The 20,500-nt window shown below is 36.9% G+C and overlaps 2 protein-coding genes across 3 annotated transcripts in view; both read left to right on the top strand.

Moving 5' to 3' along the window:
* The first annotated feature begins 954 nt into the window (after positions 1-954).
* On the top strand, positions 955-16,247 carry cpa6 (carboxypeptidase A6). The gene is made up of 11 exons (XM_024280208.2): positions 955-1,331; positions 3,884-3,959; positions 8,054-8,178; positions 8,899-9,013; positions 9,275-9,376; positions 9,445-9,543; positions 10,818-10,928; positions 11,205-11,295; positions 13,203-13,405; positions 13,532-13,616; positions 13,815-16,247. Exons 1-11 carry the CDS (start codon positions 1,174-1,176, stop codon positions 14,027-14,029), a joined length of 1,380 nt encoding a protein of 459 aa, XP_024135976.1. The 5' UTR covers positions 955-1,173; the 3' UTR covers positions 14,030-16,247.
* A 429-nt stretch (positions 16,248-16,676) lies between these two features.
* arfgef1 (ADP-ribosylation factor guanine nucleotide-exchange factor 1 (brefeldin A-inhibited)) overlaps positions 16,677-20,500 on the top strand; it is a 39,570-nt gene continuing 35,746 nt past the window's right edge. The window contains exons 1-2 of one of the 2 annotated variants that reach the window (XM_036217357.1): positions 16,677-16,846; positions 16,954-17,182. In XM_036217357.1, the coding sequence (XP_036073250.1) occupies positions 16,790-16,846; positions 16,954-17,182 (286 nt within the window). In that variant the 5' untranslated portion in view covers positions 16,677-16,789. The remainder of the gene's footprint in view (positions 16,847-16,953; positions 17,183-20,500) is intronic. The other variant, XM_024279911.2, reaches the window with a different exon arrangement.

The following is a 20,500-nucleotide window of genomic DNA, read 5'->3' as shown; positions in this document are numbered from 1 at the left end:
AATATGGTATTTCTACTTAAAAACTCTAAAACAGATTTATAATTTGCGTTTTGAAGCAACCATAGCCAAACAGAAGAACATTTGTGAGCTGCAGAACATGCCTGACGTCACCTGTCAAGCAAGGCAGGGGTAGTGTCATGGTCTTGGGTTGCTTTGCTGAAAGTTTAAATTAGGAAGGACATATTTGTGGATAATTAGAAAAAAAAAGAATAGATTGGTATTTCTGCTTACAACTCTAAATTTGATTTGAAGCAGCCCGAATAACAACATAAATGTGCTCCTTTGAGTCTTTATTCACATTTTTATCCACGGGTGAATTGAAACAGCAGCTTCTATCAAATGTAATTGGAGACAACTTCTTTTTTTTCTTCTTTTCTTCCAGTGAGCGCACAGTGCTGCGTCTGTTTGGAAGCGGGGCCGAAAGGGTGTGTTTGGGGAACTTTGGTGCAGTAATTGGTGCAAAAACAGGTGGCCCGCTGTTGACACCGGAGAGAAGCATGAGAAAAATGCGCCGCTGCCGTGCACTCACAAAAGGAGGAGGCAGGCGGTTGACTTAAACATTTAATCACCGTGTTGGGTGATAAGTGGAGGATCAAACGGAGGCACGAAAAGCCTGGAATAAAAGGAAGAGCCATCTCCAGCTCCACAGAGGAATTCCAGCAGGATTCGTGCCAAAACTCCAACTCAGGAGCTCAGTTAACACAATTTGGGTCTCTCCAACTCATCACTTTTTTTTTGTTTTTACGCACACACAAAAAAACATGTTCAAAGAGTCTTAAATGCGCCTTAAATGATTAATTTAAGGATTTACCCACCCTCACCCCCCAATGAATAAAACTTCAAGATGTTTTTGTTTTTTTAAGTGACTTTATTCAAGCTAGTTGTATTTAACCAAAACTGCAAATATCTTCCTTATTATTACGCGTATTTTGCGCAATGCGCATGTCCCCACAAATCCTTCTCTTGGCGCTCAAGGCGGGATGGAGAGTTTTGACTTCGCCTACTGGGGACCACGTGACTCTGACCCTCCTCATTTTCAAAAACTAACCTGCAAACTCCCTCCACTGTAGCAGCGGAGGTGCTGAGTGATTCTGCGCCACATGTGGAGAGGGTTACCAAGAGCGCAAAACGATATATTTGCGCTCCGGAGACGCACGGGTGACCAGCTGCACCATGGACGTTGTCTCCTGCTCCTCTCTGATGTTCTGGTCAAGGAGGATTTTGGGTTATAGGAGCGCATTCCGAGTCTCCGCTTTTCTGGCTTCTGTGGTGATCTGCAGCTCCCTCCTATGTCCCGCCGGTGCGTTTCTCTACAACAACCGCTACGCAGGGTGAGTACACACACTTCTCTCATTCATTTAATTTATGGGGGCCGCCCTGACTGCTGTTCTAGTTCAGAGACAGACAGGACAGGAAAAGCACTCCAGAGTCTCTTTCTTGTTTTGGATGAACAAAAAACTCTTTGAGATCCTTTTAGACAGATTTGTGCGTAAAGCTCACATTTAGTTCACTCTCCTGGCTTTTCAGTGTGGACAATCTATTTGAGTTTTTAACTCAACCATAACTCATTTTAGTTTAAAAAAAGGTCAAATATCCTGCTGAAGCAGCCTGTGTGGTCCAAAGAGGGAATATTCTGATTTACAGACAATAAAAGCCTAATATTTTGTCTTTTTGTGTCACCTTTCTGGAGTCAAGAAGACTTTGAGTTAGTTAGGTTGAATAGTAATCTGAGTAAACATGTAGACAAGAAGACTTTAGGTATGTAAAGATATTTATAGCCTGTTTCAAAAGAGCCTTTGATGTAGGGGCAGGGGGAGATAGTTGAAAACTGCCTCCTTTCTGACTCACACAACACAGATTTTGAATTTAAATGGTTTCATATAATGATTTTAAGATAACTGTAATAATTTGTGAAAACACGTCTGTAGTTTAGATATTTCTCGCTATGAGGTAAAAGTTTGCAAAGCTAACATGTCACCTGAATAGTCTATTAAAATATATCACCTTTTCAGGCAAATTCATGCACTAAATTATAGCATTTAGTGATTAAATGTGAAAAATATGTAGTTGATTTAAGGGTTTGATCATTGGTCTCCCACCTTTAATACTATAAGAGCCATTTGGACCGGTTTAATAGTGTTTAAAACCAAGCAAGAGCTGAAAATTCCAACCTCACTGTTTAGAAAAATACATTTTATTTACAATAAATGGATTATAAAAGTGTCCTTTCAAAATAAAATACACCTTGCGTCAAATACTGTAAGACCTTCCTGCGGCAGCAGATTTACTTCAATTAAAATGTTGAGTCAAACAGGAAATTTACTACAAATATATAATATAAATATGTCAACATTGGTGTAGAATCCATTTTTTAAATGTATATGTGCTTTAAGTTTATTCTAATAATAAACCAGTCTTATTTGCATTTCCTTAGATAACTGGCATAAAATCTACATATAAATGACAAAATTATAAGAAACTAGCAAAAACTACAGACCTGTTATCTACTGAAATTGTTTTCTTCAAAGTACGGTAACCCAAAGAGGCACAATGGAGAGATGAAGGAGCCACATGTGGCTCCAGAGGCTCAGGTTGCAGACCCCTGGGTTAGATTATCTTATAAACACATTGATTTCAACCAAAAGAGTGATCCACTGAAAAAATGGAAAAAAGCTACTGAATTTTTTTTTTTCAGCAAAAGAATTAAAAAATGAATGACGATATTTCTTACAGAAAGAAAAGTTCACACAAAATGGATTATTTTAAACTTAGAGCAGAAGATTCGTTTATATTTTCTTAATTTGAGTCAAATATTGCTAATAGAAAGTGTTTTATTCCACCATTCTGTGTCCTTCCATTAATGCTGGACCCCCAAGTCTTTGATTTTCCCCAAACCCCTTTGTTTGTTTATTGAGACCTGCAGCTTCCTCTCTAAAAGCTTTTATTTTGAAAAAGCAGAAAACAAGAGAATATAATAAAATGTTGGCTTTAAGATTTGCAGTTTAGAAGACTCCTTATTAACAAAAAGGAAGTCTTTGTTTGCTTGATAAAGGATGTGCTTTTCAGATTGAGTTACAAATGCTGTCAAGCTTCTCTGCTTACATGTTTTGTTCCAATTATCAGACATAAACATTTACATCTCAGTTAACTGGTGTATCCTCTTGAAAACTAGTCAACTATTTTACTGCCATCTTATTTAAAAAGTAAGATTAACAAAGCTTTCAAAAGCAACTAAAGTTTAAGTGGTACGCATTATCTGCTTAAAGCGTTTCAATCAAAAACCCATCATGACTAACCAGTCTAGGGCTTTGTGTAACCAGACTCATTGTTTAGGTCTTACTTTTCATTTTATTGTCTCTAAAAGAATAAGCGTTGTATTTAACAGAAAAAAAAAATAATCAAAAGAATGTTTTAGTTGTATTTATGTTGAGAAAATAAATAAGAAAATAAAACTGGTGCATTTGTGTAAGAAAATAATGGTGGACTTTAGCGATGTAAAAATGTAAACAGCTGCAGCTACTGACTGGATCAACCAGAAACCTGTTCCAGGTGCCGCCTGCAGAGCTGGAAATATAATCCTATAATGATGTTCTTAGTGTCTAACACAGACAGATAAGTTGGCTGGTCATTGGCTCTGTCATCTACTGGATTCTAGAAGAGAAATCCCGTATTTACCATCTAAAATCTGCTGTAAGTGTCGCCTTCAGCTCACACTAAAGTCGAGTTTCTTTGCTCGACTCCAGAGCGCAGATGTTTTTGGAATGAGGTACTCTCAACAGTTGATCAAAGTGGATTTAAGTGCTGTAGAAACCCCTTCAGGGCAATTTGATTCCAGCGATAACACAACACTCGTATGACTGTGTTTCTTTCTTTCTTTTTGCAGCGATCGAGTCCTCAGGATTACTCCGAGTAATGAGCAGGAGGTCCGAGCCCTGAAGGGAATTCTGGGACTGATGAAGGTTTGTTCCCATCTCGCTTTGCACACATGCTCACTTTTAAGACATGCTTCCTGCTTGATGGTTGGATACTTAGATTGCCTTTCCAATAAAAGAAAAAAGAAAAAAAAAACTCCCAGACAAAAATGGGTGTTTTTTTGTTTTGTTTTAATAGTGTCTGGATGTTTTTCAGTCTGCAAACTCCAAAAACTTGCAGAGATATTGAAATTAGGAGGGACATAAAGGCCCTTCCCTTTTGCCCACACTCATTTGGAAGTAATTAACTATCACTGGGAGCGGCTCAAGCAAAGTTTTCTTAACTTCGTTCCTCTTTAAATAAACAAGCACCAAAAAAACTGTTTTATGTTGGCCAATTCAAAAATTAAAAAAACAAAACAAAAAAACAAATAAGAGTTTCTGCAAATAAAATTGTAAAATAATTTGCTCTTAGTTTAACCTTCTCTGGGCAGGCGTTGCAGATTTGCAACAGCTAAATGCTAGCATAATGCTAGTTATTTCTAGTTTTGTTAGCTTTGTTTCATTTGTTGAAAAGTTCTGCAGAAATAAAACTGTTGTTCATATCATATTCAAGTCTTTAGTGGTCACTTATCACACAGGGCCAATGCTGCAAATCTTCAACATCTCAGAACTCATTGCATGTGAAGGTCTCTCAAAAAAGTCAGAATTGTATTAACCCATAAGATAATTTTCCCCAAATATCACATTTTTTTCTGTTAGTAAAGCTTAATTTGGACCTAAGAGGGTTAAAATGTTGGGTCTTAATTATCAGTAAGTTTTCTTCCAATTACAAATCTAATATCTAGCTTAAATGTAAAAATATAATTTGCTTTTACTTATACAAGAAGGAAATATAATAAGGGTGATTTCCCACAAGCTTCTGTTTCTGTTTGCTGCTGTGACCTCATCGTGAGTGACCCCTCATATTTACAGGGAAAAGACAGCAGAGGCCACAGAAGGACACCGAAAAAGTTCATACATGTATACCAGGACAAATGGAGACCTGTGGTCAGGGTTTCGCCTGACCTTTCTGAAAGGAGGTGCAGCAAACGTGTTGCTGCAGGGCTGAGAGAGGCTGCAGCAGCTACTGTTTGGACAGCTGCGGAAGTGTACTCCCTGCAGCTTAGTCACACCGCCGTGCCTCCAGTCAAAAGGTTTAAGCATCAGACACCAGTTTTTTACAATAAAATCTTTTTTTTTCTTTTTAGCAACTTTTTAAAAATTAAAATAACTGTTGCTCCAGATGCTGTTAGATGGAAAATATATCTTTTTTTTAGGATTTTGCTCTCACAAACTCAGACAAATAGAAAGAAAAACAATCCTGATTTAAGTATTTAATTTTAGGAATATATGAGAAATATATTTTAAAAAATGGTTTTGTGTCAGGTGAATCCACTTTATTTTATCTATGGCGCTTTCTTAAATACTTTTTTTAAAAATAGCAGTAAGATTAATTCGAATTTCTAACACAATTACTGAAACTCTACCTGGTATTTTGCATAGAGCTTCACTGAATTACTTCCCATAAATAAAAAAATATGTGAAAAAGAAAAGAACAACCAGGATAGTTACTCGATAAATGAGACAATCAATAATTTCCTGTTTGTTTTTGCTTAAAAATGACTGAAATTTGAGCATTTATCAGTCGATCGCACTGCAAAAATGTCCCCTAAAAACTAAATTCCAATAATTTTGGCAACTTATTGACGATATTTGTCTATACAGCAAAAATGTCTACTTGATAAAAAAAAAGATAATAATAATTCTTATTTGCAAAACTCTGAAAAATCAACTTAGTTAAATTAATTTTTGAAAGAAACAAGCTAAAATTTTTATTTTCTTTTTCCCTGTGTTTTACTTTTTTATATATATATATATATATATATACATACAAGCGTCTTCTTTTACGCTTCATTGAGGTGACACCAAGAGTTGGTGTCGCCTCCATCTGGCTAAAGAAGAGACCGCCCTTTATTTTAATGACCTGGATCCGTTCCCTCCTGCTGGTGCCGGTTCAAACAAAAACAACACAATTTGAGAATTTTCTTTATAAGCCTGTTGGAAAAATACACATCAAGGAACACAGTGATAGAAAGATTTTTAAAGCAGACAAATAATAGGGGCCTACAACCACACCAATAAACCATTTATTTGAGAATGGGATTAGGGATGTTTAAGGGTCCTTTTGGTGTTCTGGATTCTGCAGTATCCTAACAGGAAACAGAAGGGAAGCCTAACCATTTGGACGGGTTCAATAAAGTTTTCCAGATGAGACTTTTCATACCTGTCGGCTGCAAACAAAGCTCATCTCATCTGCTTTGCATTCTCTAAACAATTAGCAAACAAGAAAGTCGTATTTTTATTTTATTTATTCACATATTTATTAATTTTGTTGGGTGCAACAGTTGATAAGATACGTCTGTTGCAGATTTAGGGTCACGTGGATGAAAGTAACTTTGGGGTTTTGTCCCAGAAAAGCTGCCGTATAGATTCACTTTATCTCCAAAATGCTAAACTTTCCAAGTCTGAGCTAATTATTTGTGTAATTATTTTAAAATGTTTGACATTGATGCAAACACTTCTTCTCTTTTATTTAAATTCTAGACATTAATGTTGGGCAGCAATCATAGTTTGTTTCTTTCTAAACTTCAGTGTTTTCTTTGAACTCTCCAGAACTAAGGGGATGTTTAATCAAAAATAGAAGATTGATTTGATCAGAATTGATCATCACGTTAATTTGTTTCAGGACCATTTTATTGTGTAAAGTGTTTGGTGATGATAGTTGAATATTTAGTCTGAGGCCAAAATTTACAATCACAAAATATTTGATTTGAAGGGGTAGCAATGTGAGTCAATTTTTACTTTTTTTATGTTGTTTTCTTGAAGAATTTAAAAATGCATAAAGTTGGTCACATCATAAAAAAATAATAATATTTAGCTCTTAAAAACCTTATTTTGTTCTTTGTATTGGGTAAAAATCAGCTTGCGAATGTAGTAAATTTACTAGTTTTACTTTCCTTTAATGTTTATGTTGTTATTTACTCAGGGGCAGACTTAGAAGTTTGGGGGTCCTGGGCAAAAGATAAATCCTTACCTAGATTAAAATATCAAACTTTTTCATTGTAAACAGAATCAATGTCAAGAATCCAAATATTTTAATGAGGATTTAAAATCTGAAATCATTTCAAAACTACACAACCTGCGCTGAAACTGAACAGGAAATGTGTAAAATATAGAAACTTTGAGGATAAAGATGAAATTGTTAGGAGTGCAAATGTATGTACTGCATTTATGGAACAGGTTAGTGGGCAGGCTAAAACATTACAATAAGATTCCTTTACAAGCTTTATTAACACATTAATAATACGTTTATATGATGTTTATAAGACATTTATTAGCACAATAAGATAATAATTTTTATTATCATACTCAGTAAGATTCGTTAACATCTAAAGTGAGACCATTATCTATAAAGGCCATATTAAATAAATGCTAAAAACTTAGCAAATCTATGAACTACCTTTGTCAACATTATACTGAGTGTTTTACAGCACCTCATCTAAAGTGTTACCATGGACACATTTATTTTTTATTTTAGCCCATTTATCTCATGACAAAGCAGTGCTTCACCTGCCTCCCTTAACTGCACGTTCCTGTTTGAAACACATTTCAACAAGGAACTAAAAACTGCCAAACCAATCCCAGACCTGTCCAAATTAAGAATACTCACTGATAGCAAATTTTGCCTGCAAAATCAGAGTAAAAACCTCTCAGTTGGATGGAAAATGTGGGAATTTGGTGTTGACTGGAATATTCCATTGCTGCAGGGGGATGGAGGTGGACAAAAAACATTCAGATTAACAGTTTTATACCATTTCACTGTTTTGGGGTGAATTTTTTAATGTTATATAATAACGTTTAAGTGGGGGCCCCCGAGATGTGGGGGCCCCAGGCAATCGCCTAGCTTTGCCTAATGCTAAGTCCGCCCCTGTATTTACTTATATGTTGTTATCCAAAACTGTCATTGTTAACTTATTTTAAAATTTCAAATGGTAATTTATTTGAATATTTTAAAGAAAATTCTGATGTGTTCACTGCAGGTGGACTTTTGGCAACCCAACAGTGCTTCTTTAATTCACCAGAACCAATCTGTGGATGTTCATGTGAAACACCACGACATACGAGGAATACACGAGCGCTTAACCGACCAGAAAATCTCATATCAGTAAGTACAGAAACTGCAAACAGCTGAGTAGTTCTTGTTTTAGCCACCCCACCAGAGCTTCTCCATCCCTCCACATGTGTGTTATCCCGCAGTCCTTGAAGTTACCAGCTCCCTTCAGACATGAAATACGATTCGCACATGCAGAGTGGTCCATCCAAAAGCTTTCATTCCCCCTCAAAGCGGGGACACGCACAAACACAGTCCCTCTCTCCATATCTGTTCCTCAGAGCAGCTCTTTCATCTGCCTGCACCATCCCTCATGAAAATTAGTGCTGAAACGATGGAGATTTATCAAAGCAACCGCAACTAGGAGCACTTCCATTTTCATCCCCGTCCTTTGGGAGAAACCTCACTTCTGAGGATGAGAGCGGAGTTTGTGACTGAGAATTTGTCAAAAACAGTTCACTCGACGTCACACTAGGCTTGGTAAGAGGGCTTTGAGGGAACGAGGCATCATAAATTACATTTTACTTACAAGTTCATGAGCTGCTTATGGACGGAATGTGTACCGAAGAGGAATATGGAGAGTTTGTTGACCACGCCTCATCTTTTCTGCTCTGGCTGAAATCTACCAGCTAAGTTTTATAGATGATAGTGTCAAAACTGCAAGAAAATAGTGATTTCAGTTCTGTTAAAAAAAGTTTTCTTTCAAACATGGATTGTTGAATCCTCTGCATGGTTTTCTGTCATGTGCATCTTGTTTATTTCTTCTCCACACAGGGTTTTGATCTCCAATCTGCAGAAAGAAATTGAAAAGCAGACGGGGCATCGCTCCTCTCGCAAGCGGAGGGCAGAGTCCCAGTACGACTACGAGGTTTATCACTCTCTGGAGGAGGTAGATGTGAAGGCCACCATCTTCCCACCTGTCCCTCACCCTCCACTGATGTCAAGAACAAAATAAACATTACGTTTAAGCCACAGATTACTCCCTTCTGCAGCTGGTTGTTTCAACTCAAAGCACACACTCTACTTAAAACACTTCACAGTTTTCAAGTTTATTTACACAGACTACTGGGTCACAAATCCATCAAAGCATCCAACAGGGAAATAAAACTCAGTCATGCAAAAAATAAAACGTTTTTTTTCTGCCTCTAAGATCCAGAACTGGATGTTTGAGATAAACAGAACACAACCTGACCTAGTTGGCATGTTCTCGGTTGGAAAGTCGTACGAAGGGAGGCCTCTTTATGTGCTTCAGGTAAGTCAGAAAGCACAAAGTATAAATGTTTGCGTTTAAAACTGACCGTTTTTTTTGTGTTCTGTCAGCTAGGAAAGAGAAATCAGAAGAAGGCGGTGTGGATCGACTGTGGGGTCCATGCCAGAGAGTGGATAGGGCCAGCCTTCTGCCAGTGGTTTGTCAAAGAGGTATGTGTGACCTTTAAATTTAACCAAAAAACAGTCACTTTTTTTACAGTATTGTAAAGATGGTTTTACAGGAAAATTTCACCCTAATTTCTAAACTCCTGCATGCACCCACTCTAAAAAAAAACTGCTGTTTTTACGCACAGTTGTGAAAAAATCACTTGGAAAGGGTTTCATTGCACCCTCTCAACACAGTGCCATTTACTGTAGAGTAAGAGCCAGTCCAGAGACACCCTTAGACCACATGAATATTTCGGCACTGGTAATGAGCCAGATGAGTGGGATTTTGCAGCACAGAGACCAGCCAAAAAATAAGAGGAAAAGTCTATTAAATTTGAAGAAGTGAGGCTTTCAAAATAAACAAATGCATTTTTTTCCAGAGAAAAACAGTGTCAGGATAAGTTTTGGGCTTTTGAAGGCTTTCCAGCTTTTTTTGGATGTATAATTCTCTCCTCTTTTTTATAAAAATGTGAGCAAAGGAGCCAAAGTTAATGCTCAACAGAAGAGGGATTAGTATTTTTTCCTACTAAGTAATGCTTGTTTTGCAGTCTTAAACTGATGCCTGTTATAATTTAGAGCAGCTGCACTTTTTTGTGCCTTTGCCGCATCTCATTGAGCATTTTATCTCTTGCATTGTGGGAAATGTGTCAACCCGCTTTCCATCTAGAAATGAAGACGTTTTTATAAACCGCGCTGAAAGCCTTCTCTCCTGCTCCAGATGTCGATTTTTGAAATTGAGATGAGCCTCGGCGTGTTTTGCTGAGACCGTTTTCCAGGTCACAGGCAGGAATAGAGATAAGGAACGGGGGAAAAGGCAGTTAAATCGAAAAAGGGTATGTCACAGTGTTGACATTTGTGCAGCGGAGTTGGAAAAAGTGCTAGAGTTAAAAGGGGAAAGGAAAGAGATTTACTACAGGAAGAGACTCGATTTAAAAGAGAGAAACTTCTATGTTGAAGGATTTCAAAAAAGGAAATGATGTTTCAAACAAATGATGACTGTGGTGCAGTTCTGGAGCAGACCACTGGAGGTCAGAGTGTCCTCTCATTCATGTCTTAAGCCCATTAACCTTGGCCTGTCTGGTTAATTAGTAGCAGAATTTGCCCAGATCACTTTACTTCAATCTTCATTTGAATGCAGAATAGCCTGTGCATGCAATAATAATAATAAAAAAAATAAAAATGCATGGCATAAAAAGTGACAAAGGGATCAGATTGCAGCTTTTAAATAACCCTTTCTAACAGTTTTCAGTTTATCTTCCATGATTTGTTTCTTGCAGGCCATCAGCTCATACCAGTATGACTCTGTAATGACTCGGCTCCTCAACCAGCTTAGCTTCTACATCATGCCTGTCTTCAATGTGGATGGATATCAATACAGCTGGAACACGGTGCCACACGCCCTCTATATTTCCAATATTTCATCAAAAGAATTTCGTTTTTACTTGGTGTCCCTAAAATATTTTGATACTCAAAACGTTTCTGATTTAGACAATAAGAATATGTCTTTGCCACCACAACAGTAACTTGTTAATTCTGTTTACCCGATTGAGTATGTCTGATAATTTCATTTAACTAGTGCAACCACAGCTTTGGATTGGTCAAAATGAGTTATTTTTAAGTTAGGTGTTATGTTGAATATAATGTCTTCTTTATTTACCCTGCAGGATCGATTTTGGAGGAAGACACGGTCGAAAATTCGCAAGTTCCACTGCAGAGGGGTGGATGCTAACAGAAACTGGAAGGTGAAATGGTGCGGTGAGTGTTTTTAAAATGTCAGGAAGACAGATTTAACTTATCATTATAACCAAAGAAAAACAAAGAAAGTTCACAGAAAATAAAACTATTTTAATTCTGAGTCTGAAAACTGCAACGTTAGGTACTTGCACAAAATCACGACGGAAAAAGACGAAAATATACTATGAGAAAAAAGGGAAAATACTTTATTTAATACAAGCTAAGGTGGAAATGCAGAAATGAGAGGGGACTGGAAGTCATGCTAATTATGTTTATGATGGTAACTGTTACCTTGTTTCTGCTATTTAAAGGTGTGATGCATTTACAAGGACTTCTGCATTAAATAAACTTTGCAGAATAAACCTTCTTGTAAAACAGGGAACCGCATTTGACCAAGTATTAGAATTGCAACACGAGGAAACTAATGTGGGATTAAACTTATTTCTGTTTTAGCTTCTTTAAATTTCATTTTTGCAAAGGAATTGTGTTTTAAATATCTTTAGAATTCAAACTTGATGACATGTATTTTCATCTCTAACCCTTTGAACCTCCCCTGATGTAAAAAGAGTAAAGCTTATCTAAAAATTTTTGTTTTTATGTAGAGGAAATTTAATCTTTTTAGATCATGGGTGCCCAAAGTATGGCCCACGGGCCAAATTTGGCCCACCAAAGGATATCTTTTGGCCCACCAAGTTGTGACTGCAGAAGCCGCGAAGTGTTCAGCTAAAACCTGTTTACCATTGATTCTCAATGGTATTCCAAAACTCTACGGTTGTAATATACTTTCGGCCTTAGGGTGGCGCTGTTAGCACTTTCTTTGCCTGCAGCTATGGGTGAAAAAACCCACAAGTGAGTCAGCCCTGAGATTTTCTGCGTTAAAAATTCCTAAAAGTCTTCATGGTCACTTCCGATACTTTTAGCGGCCTTTTTCAGCTAATCAAGATAGAGCGACAACGGCAGACGGATAAAGTAAAAAGACCAGCTCCACGTCTCTCATTAGGATCCCAGTTTGCTGTTTTCCTTGGAAGAAAGTTTGTTTTAGCTTGCTCTTGTTTTTCAATTAAAAACGACCAGTGAGGCCTTATTGTTAAAGGTTTCAAAGACAAATGTTATTTACTTTTTATTCCCACTAATGTGTGTTACCTTAATGAATACAGAACCCAAATAAATAAATTAAACCATATTCTTTATTTTCTCCTTTTATTTCATGACATGCAAAAAGATATTGTATTTGTCCCACGGAACGGGATCAAATTCAGATTTCGGCTCCCCTGTTTTAGGTTTATACAGCTTTGGCATTGTATGGAGAGAAAACAGTCTCATCTGATGTGTGTGCACGTAATTCTTGATTTGTAGCTTATATCGGTCTGTTTGCGCATAAGTTTGAATTTGTGTGTGTAATTCTTGATTTGCAACTCATACAATACATTCTGTGCATAACTGTGTGCACTTGCAATTGTGTATTCATGTGTACAAAACGTACAAAAAAATACAATTTGCACGCATACACCCTATAATTACAGCAGCTTGAAACTAACTACACATATAAATCTTTAAAAAGTACACACCAATCACCTGACACACTCACAAAACCGCATTTACACACATATGTAGTATGCTGTTGTAATTTTAAATTGTGTGTGTTTTTTATTTTGTAATGTTTGTACATGTGAATACACAACTGTAAGTACATACGCAAAATATATTGTGAAGCCCAATGAGGCAACCACTTTGTGATATTGGGTTATAGAAATGAATTGAATTGAACTGACATTAATTGAATTGTATGAGTTACAAATCAAAAGTTCACTCACACGCGAATCAGATGGAACTATTTTCCCTCCATAAAAACCTTCCACTAATGCTTTATGTAGAAATTAATAATGACATTGTGATAGAATTCCTTTTCTATCTCTGTCCTTTCCCAGATGAAGGTGCCTCCTCTCATCCGTGTGACGACACGTACTGCGGCCCTTTCCCCGAGTCTGAACCTGAAGTCAAAGCTGTCGCCAAGTTCCTGCGCAAAAACAAGAAGCGCATTAAAGCGTACATATCCATCCACGCTTATGCCCAAATGCTTCTTTACCCGTACTCCTACAAGTACGCTATGATCCCTAACTTCAACTGTGTGGTAAGACAGTGTATGTTTTCCTATTTACCTGTGAAAGCTACTATAGTTATCCCGTCTTATCCTGTTAATGTTATCTGAACTTCATAAAAAGGCAGAGTGTTTCCAAAATGTGCTTCTATTGTGCAGGAGTCAGCAGCTAGCAGTGCAGTCAAAGCCTTATATTCTGCCTACGGAGTCCGGTACAGATATGGACCCGCCTCCACAACTCTTTGTAAGCTGTCTTTTTTTATATCTTGCAGGCTTCCGTAGCAAACTTATGTCATGATTTCTGCATTTGTTTAATTAACTTTAAAAGATGTACGTTTTTCTTTTCCTCTTTGCAATGAAAAAAGCTCAAGAGTAAAGCATCATGTAAAATAATTCCTAAAATCAAATGATTTGGGGGGAACTTTTCGATTCTTTTTTTCAGATGTGAGCTCTGGCAGCTCTATCGACTGGGCTTACAAGAATGGGATCCCCTATGCTTTTGCCTTTGAGCTGAGGGACACGGGGTATTTCGGTTTCCTCCTGCCCGAGTCACTTATCAAGCCCACGTGCACGGAGACCACCAGAGCAGTGAAAGCCATCGCATCAGGACTGCTAAAGAAGTGCAACCCAGACAAGGACAGATTTCCATATATATGAAGCTGATCGCCCAATGACTTCATATTCCTCCCAGGTGGTATCTGGATCCAAAAAGGAAAGTCAAAACACAAATTCAGTTGATTTTTTTTTTCCTTTAGGTCTTTTTACATAAATGTACATTTCTGATGAGAAATGAAAAAAAAAAAACAAAAGGCTGCCATGTCAACACAGCACCTATTCCCTAGTGAGACACTTCCGGTACTTCCATTAAATGCTTATTTGGGTTTCCATCCTCTATTGCAGGGGTCTGCAACCTTTCACAGTAAAAGAGCCATTTGAGTTATTTATATTTTGTGGTCATTAAGCCATTCCTTTATCATATATATTTTGTTAATATTTACAGTATTGAAATCTAAAAGTGTTATATTTTTATTATATTACTTTTGACAACAGCCCATATGAGGTCCTTTCAAAATAAAATGCATACTTTATCAAATAAGATTATTCTGCTGTAGTAGATTTACTTACTTTAAGAACTTTGCTTCTGATTGTGAGCTTAAACATATTTTAATAATAAACCACTCGGACATTAGATCAAAACTTTCATTTTGCTCTTTTTTTGACTTGTACGTTTTGGAGGAACGGTAAAACTCTCAGTGCCTCTTGATTTAGTGTAATGTCAGCAATTGTCAATAAAAACCTCAGTTTAAAAATCTAAAAATAAATGACAAAACTTAAGTGGACAAATCTATTATTACTTCAGATTTTTAGATTTTTTTCTTCAAAATCAAAGAGGCTCCGGAGCCTCAGGTTACAGACCCCTGCTCTATTCTATTGATGTTCACACCACACTGTTATGCATCATGTATATATATTTTTATTAGAGTGTTTTATTTTCTTCTTGTAATGAACTCTTTTTGTCTATACTCAGGTATGGCTTTAGAAATGTTTACTTTTGCTTAAACTGAAAAAGTAATACTTGAAATGTTTTTTTTTATGGCTAGATATTTTATTTTATAGGGATGTTTTCTATATATTGGTTTTAATTGTTGGGATATTTTCTATGTCACACTTCTTTTTCACAAATCCATAGGAATACTTTAATAAAATAAGATAAAATTGTAAAATGTGGTGTTTGTGACCCCCTATTTGTGCTAAACCAATGTTTTGACTACATGCTGGTGCCCATGTTTGATAGTAAACATCGTTCTAGTCAAGTAGCATTAACAGATTTTTTTTTTTTTTTTTTTTAATTTTGTACATGTTTTAACTTAATGATTATAGCTGCTGAATCCTCACTTCTATTCTCATTTTTGAAACTAAAAGGTAGGGACAGGACAGCTTAAAGTGAAAGTGCTCTCACTGCTGCCAAATCTGTTGTCAGGCTGCCAGGTTTTGTGTGTGCTTGGTTCTGGACTGCGCTGAATGCTTGTTGATGCTGCAGAAGGCGGTGGGTGTGGGAAGAATAAATATGTAGGTATGTACACTCACAGGCAAGGTGAAGCACAGAGCAAAACATGACTAAAAATTAGTCAAAAAGTGGGTTATTTGATTTAGGAAAATCTGAATATTGATTGTGTTTTAAATGTTTCTTTAGATTTAACTTTAATAAATCTGATAGATGAGAATGTGGGGAGAAATAGGAGGCTCAAATACTTTTAAATGAGTAATGCAAATGTTTAAAAAAATGAAATTATTTAAAAATATTAATTAAACCATTCAAGCGTATCCCTGTTCTGCTTATTCTTGCAGACAAGCTGTTTGCTGACTTAACTGTAATAAACTACAAAAATTTTACATCAAAGTAAAAAAAAAAAAAAATTATTGTATTGTTTGTTATTACACATTTAACTTGATAGTGTTTGATAGGCTCCAGCAATCCCATGACCCCAAAAGGGATTGAGTTGGTTTGAAAAATAAATGAATGGTTGAAACCAACTTGTCTTGATAAATTCAGCTTTTGGTTAAAAAAATAATAAAATAAGAATTAAAGGGCCAAATCTTCTCACTGATATTCTAACTGGAAGTGAAACAATTTGAAAATAATAATTTGTGAAATTTTGGGAAACTGCAGTACTTATAACAGCAAAACATTTATTTGCAGGTGTAAAACCTAAAAATCAGGTGTGGAAAAACATGAGAACCAGTAACAATTACTCTATTTCTGCAACACTATTACAGAATAAGACAAGCTTAGATATTTTTTAACGCAGAAACAAATTAAATGTTCTTTGTGATGTGCAGGAGCTTAGAAAACTAAAAAGTAATTTCCTTTGTCAATAAAAACACAAGTTATTGTTATCAAAAAGGGAAGTTGTTTTGTTTAATGGTTTTATGTTTACTATTTTTTGTGACGCTTTTGAACAACACTGCTGAGGCCAGCGTTTCTTCTTCTGCATTGCTGTTAGTAGTAAATACCTACAGTGCCCTCTAGTGGTTATTTGGGGAAAAATAAACACACAAATCCAACATTGTTCAACTTTTCTGTTACAGCAGTATTGTTAGGTGGGGGTGAACAGAGAGCTCTCACCAACTGGGAGGGGGAAGGGGCGGGGCTAATGAACCACTGCAAATCTACAGAAACTACGTCCTAGAAAACCCTTTAAAAAATGTTAATAATCACAACTAAAAGACTACTGAGAAAACTTTTAAAATAAATCAGAGTAGATCTTTGCAATGAAAATAATAAATAATTGAAAGTAAGACAAATTAAGGCAGCGCATATTTTAAGACCAATTCAAATCATTTATGATGCTTATCGAGTTGTAGAGAGTTTAGGATTCTCTGAGCTCAGAAACTCATGGGAAGGGCTGTTGTTGGATGGAGCTCGCGCTCGCCTCCCCTCTCCCTCATGCCTCACTGCGGCCGTTCCCAAACGTACGTGACGTCGTTTCCTCTCTCCAACATGGCGCAGAAGGCAGGTCGTTAGGAACAATCTGAGGGATTTACCCCACCTTCTGGGTTTATTTATGTTTGTCTGTTAGGGGCCCCTGCGGCTAACATTCGTCAAAGGGGATACATCTCCATTCGAGGCAGCTGAAGACCCCACCGGGACCAGGCTGAACTCGACAGACAGATTCCGGTGCGACATGTATGAGGGCAAAAAAACGAAAAACATGTTCCTCACACGAGCTTTGGAAAAGATCCTGGCCGACAAGGAGGTGAAAAAGGCTCACCATTCACAGCTGCGCAAAGCCTGCGAGGTGGCATTAGGTAAGTTCGGCTGTTTTGGCGTCACGGTCTTCCTGACTTGGACTCATTGATTTCGGCACGTCATGCACCCTTTCACTTATTAACCGGGTATCGTTTGGCGTGTTTTTGGCTCACCCCGGGGCTCGCGCTCCCCTTACAGTGTTGTCCATCATTAAAATTAAGGGAGAAAATGTATTTATTGACGTGGCACGGGATCCATTGAAATGATTCCGTCTGAAACACGGAAATGGTGCAGGAGGGGAGGGGTGGCTGTGTGCAACGCCGAGACGATGCTGCGAAGCGAGAGAACAGGCCGAACGTTGTCCACAAGTTGTTATTGGCGCTCCTTCGCTTTACTGTCAGCTTCACAAAAAACCTAAACCTCCCACCACCGCAGCTGGGTTTAAAACCGAACATATTTAAACGACCCAACGGAACCTACTTAACCTCATAAAGGTGAAAGGTACGAGCGTCTTCCTGGAACAGCTCTTGTTCCAACTATAGACGCTCTTCGTCCTTTGGGGGGCATCTATTATTCATTCACCTGCCTAATCACCGGTTAGTCGGGGTCTTCATTGGATTTGTTTTGTTTATTGTACATTAAGTATGGTTAGACAGTTGACAGTAGCACCTTTATGCTAGATGTGTCATTTGCCGGAAGCTAGGCGAGCATTTCCGGTCATGATAAAGCAAGATTACTATGAAAATTAATGTATGTAAAGAAAAAGTACGACTTTGTGATATGTATTTTTTTACAGCAGCTGTGATATAGAGAAGAAAATGTTTTTTTTAAGAACAAGGAAAACATATTTGCACATAGTTAATTAGCTTTTATTTTGAAAAATGTTTCAACATCCGGGTATTAGCGGCTTTACTTGTTAGCTTTGTTAAGCCATTTGCTAGCAGGTGCACTGCAAGGAATATTTTCAGTTTTAGGTGAAAACTGATATTTTAAAAATCCATGTTTTAATATTAAAAATGCAATCACAAAACAAAGCAAGTCATAATGATTTAATGGTTGTCTTCGTTTTATTATGCCACTTTATTTTCTTCTAAATGAGGGAATAACATGGCCCCTTCAAGCAAACAAAGCCTCTGTGTTCAGAGCAGTGACATCCTACCTATCCCAACAGGTGTCCCTTTAGCCCCATGCAAAGCTGAATGTAGAAAGCTAATCTGTTGTTATAGCTACAGGTTAAGTGCCGACTACTAGAAATTTGACTTTTTTTTCTGTAGAGGTTTATTTTCAAAATAATGTGCCGTTGCTAAACTAGGTTTTAATAATTAATGAAGTTAAGTAAATTAGTAAGTTAATTATATGGATCAAAGTGATGCATAATCTAAGAATCTTTGCAGTAATGAAGTAGTGGTGCATATCAAACAACTGGGTTACCCATAATGCTGGGCGATTTAGATAATCCCCTTCAGCTCCTGGGACTCTAAGTCATCTTTAAGAGAGAGCCTTTACCAATCTCTACTATGTTAGCAGATGTTAGCCAATCTTTAGCATACTCCATCTGTAAGGTGAACTGAAAACCTTGTTTTAAACTGCTTTCTTCATACCAGACATTTGAAATCTTATTGTTTATTTGTTATCTGACTTGCTGTGATTATATTACTTACTTATTAAAATCTTGATTTGTCATTACTATCTGTGACATTGTCACTGGGTTTTCCTGACATATCCTTGAATCAAGAGTAGATGGAAGTAAGCTGAGACTGGCGTATCACTATAAAAATAGGTCGATGTTCTTCGCACAAATTTATATGCGACCAATCACAAAACTGATGGCATTTCATGTTTGTAACACGTATAATCCTAACCAGAAACTTGACTTATTTACTTGTGAATAGTACCTTCAATAAAAATATCACATAATTTATGGATATGCGTGATAACACTGTTTATAGGCATCATAGACCAACCTTCCCTGATCTATAGATCATCCTAACTTGGAAATAAATAGCAAAATCGAGATGTGATTACTTACAAAAGTCAAGATGTTGAAATTTAGGAAAAATTCCTACCTTAAGGGTAAGGAGAAAGGAAATCAAGCATGAACGCCTTGACAAATTGCTGTAGACTGTAGCACATGAATTACAGGAGGCAAGAGCAGTTATCAGTCTTGAATCCAACAAAAACATGATTTTTTTTCAGTGCTTCATTTTAATAAATATTAGCAAAGTTACTTCCCTGTTTCTAAACCACAGTATATTTATATACTTTAACTTATGGTGGTTTTGTGAAAGCAGAAGGTACATTTAAACTCACCTGACATCTTTTTTTTTTTTTTTTTTTTTTTGTATATATTATTGGCTTTATGGAGGATTTAGTGTTTGGGACAATTAGCTACATAGGTTGGACATGGAAAAACAAATAAAACATTATATGTTTAAAACTTTATTAACAGTACGTTTAATATTTTAATGAATTGGTCATCTTTAGTGTCCTTGGATGGCCCTTCTCTACCTTGAAATGTCTTTCTTAGCCTTTTAAAAGGTTAACAAAAATGTTTAGGATTCAGAAAAAAACATGTTATTTTCATCTATAATTTCTTCAGTGGTCAACCTAGTGATAGCTTTTCAGCATCCCCCCATCCACAATCCCAATCAGGTCAGAAGAACCTTGATTTAAAGCTGTAAACACTGATAAAAATCAGTAAAATACTGCAGTGTGTTCTTTTGCACAGAACACAAGGCCGCAGCCTGCACCAGCCACCTTTCTCTTTACTGAAAGGCTGACGGAACGGTTGGACCCAGAATGATGAACGCATGCTCCTCCTTGATAAGCTCATCTCCAGTCAGCACGTTCACCTATGGAAAGCACCGGGTCATAGAAGGTCCCGTTTTAATTGAATTGTTGACCGTGACTCTTAAAAGATGTGGCCACTCCTTAAGGCTTGTGAAGTGTATGCTAATGTTTGCACTCTTTGAGATTTAATACAAGACCGGTGATCACTTGTGTGTCTGATCATGTTTTCAAAGCACCTTTGTGAGAATCATTTAGGAAACAGATCACTGTCTAGCTTATGCTTACCTATAAAATGTCAGACATAGTGAGGAAGTAGATCTATGAGGAGTTCAAAGTTGTTAGTGATGTTTGCTTTTTTTCAACTGAATGTTTATGACACTGAATTAGTTTCCTTGGACTCTTCCTCTGTGTCAGAGCGGAACTTGATGAATGTTCTTGTGTGTGCAGTTATGAATAATTTTCTATGTGGGGAAAAATGGAGACATCCACAATTGATGCATTTATTCCACCGTCAAGGTACTGATAGATCTTTTTTGTGTTAAAGTGTGCATGTGTTGTGGGTTAATTTTGTCTTCCATCCTTTACGG

This window comes from Oryzias melastigma, linkage group LG20 (assembly GCF_002922805.2).
Source record: "Oryzias melastigma strain HK-1 linkage group LG20, ASM292280v2, whole genome shotgun sequence".
Lineage (NCBI taxonomy): Eukaryota > Metazoa > Chordata > Actinopteri > Beloniformes > Adrianichthyidae > Oryzias > Oryzias melastigma.
Note: the sequence above shows the minus strand (reverse complement) of the source record. Positions and strands in the feature narration are given on the sequence as shown.